Source organism: Epinephelus moara, chromosome 9 (genome assembly GCF_006386435.1).
Source record: "Epinephelus moara isolate mb chromosome 9, YSFRI_EMoa_1.0, whole genome shotgun sequence".
Classification (NCBI taxonomy): domain Eukaryota; kingdom Metazoa; phylum Chordata; class Actinopteri; order Perciformes; family Serranidae; genus Epinephelus; species Epinephelus moara.
Genome location: NC_065514.1, coordinates 38,399,834 through 38,407,831, shown reverse-complemented (window position 1 = coordinate 38,407,831; position 7,998 = coordinate 38,399,834). Strand labels below are relative to the sequence as shown.

The window sequence follows — 7,998 nt, the reverse complement described above, 5'->3', positions numbered from 1 at the left end:
ATTTAGATTTAACTATTTAATATATTTCTAAGTTAACAAATATTGCTGTAAATGTGGTAAAAGGTGACGTTAAAAAATTCACAATACTTTTTTAAAAGTAAAATTGTTTGAAGCTAAATGTGGCAAAATGTTGATGTTATTTTCAGCGTGAGACACTTTACAAACGGCACCCCATACCTACAGTGTTATTAACCCCATAAATGCTGGTTTAGACAGTTTCCAGGAATACATTGTTTAAAAAAAAAAAAAAAAAAACCAACAACACACACATACTTTTTTAAAGTGCTTTTAACCTTTTGTCATACATTTTTAATGCTTTTAACCTTTTTTTTTTTTTTTAAACAATACTTATTAAATGTTTTTTTGTTTTTTTGATATTTTTTGGGCCATTTTTAGCCTTTATTTGAGAGGACAGACGAGTGTGAGGGGGGGAGGCTGGAGTCGAGCCCGGGCCGCTGCGGCAACAGCCTTGTACATGGGGCGCTTGCTCTACCACTAAGCCACCAACGCCCCATTTAAATGATTTTAATACTATTTATACTACAGCATCACCAACCTATATAACCACGTTTTTTTAACTGGGTTACACAACTACTAGAAGGCACTGATGGATGTCATTATTCAGACCCTTAGGTTTATGAGGAACGAAGATACAACAGCATGAGCAAAGAATCCTGAGGGGGGGGGGGGGGGAGCAAGCAGCAGAGGAGCGGGCAGCGGAGGAGCGGGCAGTAGGGAAGCCGGGGCCAGGAAGAGGAGTCGAAGCCAGTAGAAACGACAGACAAGCACGTGGTCGAGGACAGAAGGCAGGTAAGTTTACCAGGAGGCAGGCGAGGAGAGCAGGTCGGAGGCAAAATAAGTTTGGACTGTTGCCCAATAGACCAGATGGTAGCACATGTGACGACAAAACCTGTAACAAAATATCAATTAACAGAGTTTGCAAAGTTTATGTTTGGAGGTTAACCATACATGTGAAAATGTGCATGATGCAAGGTAAAGAACCTTATGATGTGTTTTTGTGTTTTTTTTTATAAAAGATGATAGGGTGAGAACAAATAGTAAGTAGTAGTGTTGACTTATAAAAATGTGCTTTCACTTGTGTAAATTAGCTCTTATTTTGAAGGTGAAAAAAGTTTACAGTCTAACTGTCAACAGAGTTCCATTCAAGCTGAATTTATGAACTCATGCCTCACAGTCTTTTATTCCTCCATCATTATTCTTTGGTTCAACACTGGAATTGCACATTATTTTAAGTCTATGGTACACACGCCACAATTGCTGCACAACTCACCTCTGCTAACAGTGACTATATATTTATATATGTCTGTGTTTGTGTATGAGTATGCGTGTACTTAACACAAAATTAAATACAACACTTTACTTTTGCTCCCATTTTTCATTTTTATGCACCCAATATTTCTCTCAAATATCACAAATTTGTTTAAATCTCTGTCAGTGAGCACTCCACCTGACAAGCGTGGCATATCAAGATGCTGATTACATAGCATCATTACCACACAGGTGTGTCTTGAGATGGTCACAATAAACGCCGTTCTTAAATGTGCAGTCTAATCACACAACACATGGCTACAGATGGAGCGTGCCATTGGCCCGCTGATTGCAGGAATGTCCACCAGAGCTGATGCCTGTGAACTGAATATATTTATTTCACTATAATAAAAATAGACACTCCAATGTCATTTCCCTGAATTTGGCATCATATCCAATCAGCCTCACAACCACACAAGTTGTGTACAATGACAAACTGCTCTCAGGTCAAGACCCTTGTGAGGATGATGAGCATACAGATGAGCTTCCCTGAAATGGTGTCTGACAATTTGTGCAGAAATTCTGTGGTTGTTCAAATCAATTATTGCCTCAGCTGTTTGGGTGGCTGGTCTCCCAATCTTGCAGGTGAAGACACTGGATGTGGAGGACAGGGTCGTTAGACAGTTCAGGCAGTGAGGTCACACTGGGGCCCATGAGGTGGGGGCACATAGAGAGAAAAAAAGTCGAAAAGTTAAAAAGTCTCTAACTTAAACCTGTGTAGATGGCAAGAAAAGTGTTGCGTTTGTTTTGTTCAGTAGTGAGTGTGTTTGAGTGTGTGTGCGTGTGTATATATGTATATATATATATACATATATATGTATGTATATATATACACACACACACACACACACACACACACACACGTATATATATATGTATATGGGGCATTCTACCGATTTTGTGCAAAGTGCTGTCCCTTATCAAAAAAACAACAAAAATAATAAAATTGAGTATTCAGACATAGACATTTACAAAGATTATGTTATGACCTATTTAAACCCAGGACATAAAATGAAAAAGTGATAAGCTAAATATATACAAAATCACCATTTATAGGGTACTTTCTATTGGGAAGTAGCTGTCCCCAACCCTGACCTCTAAAATTCAATTCATGTAAATAACACTTAAAACATTTTTCATATTTTTTTCAAAAGTGTAATTTAAAACATCTTTGTGATTAAGTTTAAACAGAAGTTGAAAGATTTAGATGTATTGTGGGATTAATTTTTAAATTAAGAAACTATGCTAAAAAAATAGTGTCCCTTGTTTTCATGTCACTACCGAAACACAAGAGTTTTAATGCTCTGGTTGAGTCTGGATTTTAGCCACACCCCTGAATTTCTGAGAAGGGGGGTAGTACTGCACCCCCGTCCCACATGGCTGCATGGTAAGTCGCTGACTCCCATCATTTTTTAAATAAATGTCTTCCAAAGTCTGAAAATCAGTGTGTAACTTTTAAAGTTGTCACTACCGAACACATGTTCTCTTCAATTATGTAAAAATTTGGGGGGTTTATGCAAAATATTATGTTTTTCTGTGTGAACAACTCTTCAAACATGTGCTTGTTAGCCATGTGACTGCTAGCATTCTTTAGTTATCCTGAAAAATAGCTAGGAATGTCACTACCAAAACAGTCACTACCGAAACCTATGGTAAAGTTTCGGTAGTGACATGATCATTTCGGTAGTGACAAAATGGAATGGTCAGTAGTTAAACCCCATAATTTTGTGGTCCAAAGTCTTGCTCTTCTCTGCTCTGCTCTGCTCTACTCTGCCCTGGTCTACTCTACTCTGTTTTACTCTATACTCTGCTCTACTCTGCTCTGTCCTACTCTGCTCTACTTTGCACTAATCTGCTCTACTCTACTATACTCTGCTCTACTCTACTCTACTCTACTCTGCTCTACTATACTCTGCTCTACTCTAATCTACTCTGCTCTACTCTACTCTGCTCTACTCTGCTCTGTCCTACTCTGCTCTACTTTGCACTAATCTGCTCTACTCTACTATACTCTGCTCTACTCTACTCTACTATGCTCTACTCTATTCTGCTCTGCTCTGCTGTACTCTACTATACTCTGCTCTATTCTATAATCTTCTCTACTCTACTATGCTCTACTCTATTCTGCTCTGCTCTACTCTGGTCTACTCTATTCTATTCTGCTCTGCTTTGCTCTGCTCTACTCTACTCTACTATACTCTGCTCTATTCTATAATCTGTTCTACTCTACTCTACTCTGGTCTACTCTTTTCTGCTCTACTCTGCTCTGCTCTACTATACTCTGCTCTACTTTGCTCTATTCTACTATACTCTGCTCCACTATACTCTTCTCCACTCTACTCTAATATGCTCTGCTCTATTCTGCTCTGCTCTACTCTACTCTACTCTACTCTACTCTACTCTGCCCTCTCAAAAATTAAATTGTTTTACTGACCACAAAACATTTGTCTTTGAATTTGTAATTCCCACCATAAGGCATACATTTGAGGAAATATGATGCAACCTTAAAAACAGTATAATGGTCACTACCGAAACAGGACAGTCACTACCGAAACACTGGGTGTTTTGTAAAAAATAAAGTATATTGAGTTATCAACTAAAGTATTATGATGTTAATCGGTCACATTTATGTTCTGTTTCATCAGTTATTAACTCAAATCAATCTGATCAGCGTTTTACAAAGAAAGATTGCATTTAGATTTTGAAGAATTCTATAATTTGAACTTCGAAATTTGTTAAAATATTATTTTTTATAGATTTAATTGTGAAAACCTTCAGTCAAAATTTGTAAAAAATTAAATCTTTAAACAAGGGAAGGAACAAGCAAAACAGGTTGATATATATTTTTTTGTATAATATAATACTATATGTTTCGGTAGTATTATTGGGAGAGGAAAAACATTCCAAAACAGTCTGAAAATACAAGATAAAAATTTACAGTCATTTTACTAGATATGTGACCTTTACATTTGGTACAATATATATAGGGACAAAGTTCTGGAAATAAAACATACAAAATTTCAAAATATTTCCAACCCAACTTTGCACACATTCGGTAGAATGCCCCATATATATATATATGCTATCAGTCTTTTATTTTGAAGGCAGTATGTCTCCTGCTCCGGTGTTATGTTGTGTGGCTTAACCGTTTGTGAACTAGTGACTATGGCTTACATCACGCATACAGACTGTGTGTACTACTGGTCACGATCATCAGTGTGTATGAGGTGAACCGCGCGCTCTTCTTCTCTGGGCGTCTCCAGCTGTCTTCACCGTATTCTTTCAGAGTCTCACAGCCGCAGACATGACTCTACTTCTGGGATGGCTCTCAGTTGTAGCCGCGGGTGTTTTCTCTGCTCATGTTTTGCAGAAACTCTGCTTCCCATACTTTTGGAGGGACCTCCTCTTCCTGCTTAAAGTGATCAGGTACGGAGTAAAGCTGGAGCTGTCCAAGCTGACAGCCAGCGTGTGTACAGTCCTGGACAAGTTCATCCAGCAGGCTCAGCGCATACCCGACAAGCCGTTTGTTATCTACGATGGAAACGTCCACACCTATCGGGACATCGAGCAGCGTAGCAACAGACTCGCCAATGTTTTCCTCGAGACGGTACACTTGATGAAAGGAGACTGCATCGCCTTGCTGATGAGCAACGAGCCCGACTTCCTATGCGTTTGGTTCGGGTTGGCGAAGGTTGGCTGCTCGGTGGCTTTCCTCAACACCAACATCAAGTCCAAGTCTTTGCTACATTGCATCAACTGCTGTGGAGCTAAAACTCTAATAGTTGGTTCAGGTAAAGCTCTCGCCTTCACTTGTTATTGCTGTGGGTCAATCACCATGTCTTCTATTTACCACTGTGGCTTCATCAGAGCCGGTTCTGAGCATTTAGTTTCCTGATTGGCAGGGGCGATTCTAGGATCAGAGGTTTAGGGGTGCTGAGCACCCAGAGAGCTGCCCGGCCAGGCAAGATAAATTTCACTGTTTTGTACATTTTAACGCAATTTCATTCCCACATTTGTGAAAGAAAAGCACAACACTTTTGGGGGCAAAAAAGGCAAACAATGCGTTTTATATTCTAATAAGAGATATAAACTGATACGTTGATCCAACTTACAACATCATTCTAGATAGATAGACCATTTTATCTTACACTCTTACCTGAACCTGGCTCTTTTTTTTTTTTTTTTTGAAAAAACAATCTTATATCCATGATGAGTCTGTCTGTACACACACACACACACACACACACACACACACACACAATGGGCCCTAGGCCTTTTTGGGGGTATTTTTTACTGCCTTTACTTTTGAGCTCATATCACAGTCATTATAAAGGCTACATACACATGCTATACCTTGTTTGTTTTTTTTCAGGACAATCTGGGCTATCCAGATTTGCCACCATTCCATGTCCTTCTATGTGCCTGTATTTTATATAAATTTTTTATATCAATGAAAAAAACAAATCTGTGTGACTAAATTCTTACATTTTTATATGTATCTCACCATAGCAAGTTGGAAGAAGACATATTCTGCCATATATGAAGAGAGGAGACTCTCTGGAATCTGGCAATATAAGAACCATGATGGTGGGACATTCTGTCACTTCACAGCTGTCCAAAACATGTGGTTTGTGCCAGGNAAAGATAAAGTGTGCTGGTCTTGTCATACAAAGTTTGACGAGTGTCAAATGGACAATATGGAGATATTTACATCTTGAAAGCTGGTGTGCAAATGTGGATAGACAGGGAGAAACACACGCAAGCCTAAGACGTGGTAAGATATGATATTCCTCACTATACGAAGTGACTGATAACAAGATCTGTATAATGGATTGTAAAGAAATTCGTCAGGTTTTTATTTTGTAGACAATTGATCTGGATTTATAGCGTGATGGGATGACAGCACAATGCATTTGCGAGTAATCCATCAAAGAGTAATGTGTGTGCAAAGCTGTATGAAAGCTCTGTTATACATAATTTTAGTGTAATTTTATCATTTTTTTCGCTGTGAAAACATTGCACTACCGACAAGTGCTTGGTCTTGTCGGAAAGCTACAGTTCTGCTGTTTCACGTGATATGCGTGGCTTCTCGCTATGACGCACGGTCGCAGAGAAAAACTACAGAGAAGAACAGGTGTGAATTTGGATGCACTATGCGTCGTTCAGGCCCATAGGGTTAATATTAACACATGCACATGACACAACAGCTAGCTCCTCTCATTCCAATTCAAACAGAGGACAGTGGTACTGACCACCTGTAACGTTTCCTAGCTAGAAAAAACGTCAGCTAACTCCTACCTAACAACATAAACAGTGACCTACGATTAAATGTAGCAAAAATGAGGACTGGTAATGACAATAATGTGTTGGTATTGAGTGGTAGAAGTTAAGAAATGTGCCACATATCCTGGTTTAAGCCAGGTACTTACACCACTATACCACTCTGGAAGGCAGCGCATTGCTCTGTGCAGATAGAGCACTCAGAGCCTGAGTCGGGGAAAGGTGGGAGCGATGAGGTGGATCAAACCATTTTTGAGGCAAGGAGGGGGGGGGCGTAGCCTCTGGCGTAGCCGACGGGACTGCACGTGTCATTATATTATTTTATGACACATATTATCATTTAGTCACAATCAGAAGGCTAAATCAGAAATACTTTATTGATCCCCGAGGGGAAATTGTGATTGGTTATAGTCACACCTATGTAAATCATAGAGAATTAGGCTATAAGAAGTAAGTAAGTGTTTGAAATATAAGTAGGCCTATGTAAAGTATTCAAATAAAATAGAAATAAAATGTGCATTATGCTACAGTGTTTAACACTAATAGGCCTACTTAAGATACTAAGAACAAGATGATATGACTGTAGATGCAGTCATAAGCCCTTTTTACACTGCCAGATTTTCAGCGAATGTTGGGCCGTTCTGTTGGCAAGCTGCGAGTGTTTAGACACACAGAGCCGGCTTGGCGAGTTGATCCAAGGTGCCCAATTTTCCGCCTGGTAGGGTAGACATATTGGCGGAACCTTTTTGGTCTAAAAAGAACGAGGTGGCCTTCCGCTACGGGAGGGGCTGTTAAAGACTTTTGGGAGGAGCTGTTGATGACGCCGCACGTGCGACCCACTGGCGGTGGATAAACAGGAAACCACTGATAGCAGGAATTAGCGAGCAGCTAGTAGCAAGAGGGAAACGCAAACCTGACTGTGAAGATGAGTGACTGGGGAGACAAAGAATTGCACGCCCTCCTTGCCCTCGCAAATGAAGAGGCCATTAACCGTCAAGTGACAGGGACGGTGAAGGACGGGCCGACTAACGAGAGATTAGTCACTAACGTCACTATTTACGTCACACGCTAAGCTACACCTTTTGTTACTTGCACACGCCCCCCATTGCCCCAAAAAAGGCACATTCTGTATGAACAAAAGTAGACAGGCGGCATTTCGCTGCACTCCCCGATTTTGCTTTTACACTGCCAATGCTGAAAGAAGACTGACTGGGCTTTCCTGCAAATTTGTACAATTCCTGTTTAAAAAGGGCTACAATATCGGCACAGCATCTGTATCGGCCATATCGAATTTGGGCAACATGCAGATTTCTGCCGAAATGATTAATTCACACACACACACACACACACACACACACACACACACACACACACACACACCCCCATATG

General features: G+C 40.0%; 1 protein-coding gene across 3 annotated transcripts in view; it reads left to right on the top strand.

Moving 5' to 3' along the window:
• The first annotated feature begins 4,511 nt into the window (after nucleotides 1–4,511).
• Nucleotides 4,512–7,998, top strand: part of slc27a6 (solute carrier family 27 member 6) — a 143,157-nt gene continuing 139,670 nt past the window's right edge. For 2 of the 3 annotated variants that reach the window (XM_050052687.1, XM_050052689.1), the window contains exon 1: nucleotides 4,513–5,120. In XM_050052687.1, the coding sequence (XP_049908644.1) occupies nucleotides 4,634–5,120 (487 nt within the window). In that variant the 5' untranslated portion in view covers nucleotides 4,513–4,633. Of the gene's footprint in view, nucleotides 5,121–7,998 lie in introns of all 3 variants that reach the window. The other variant, XM_050052688.1, reaches the window with a different exon arrangement.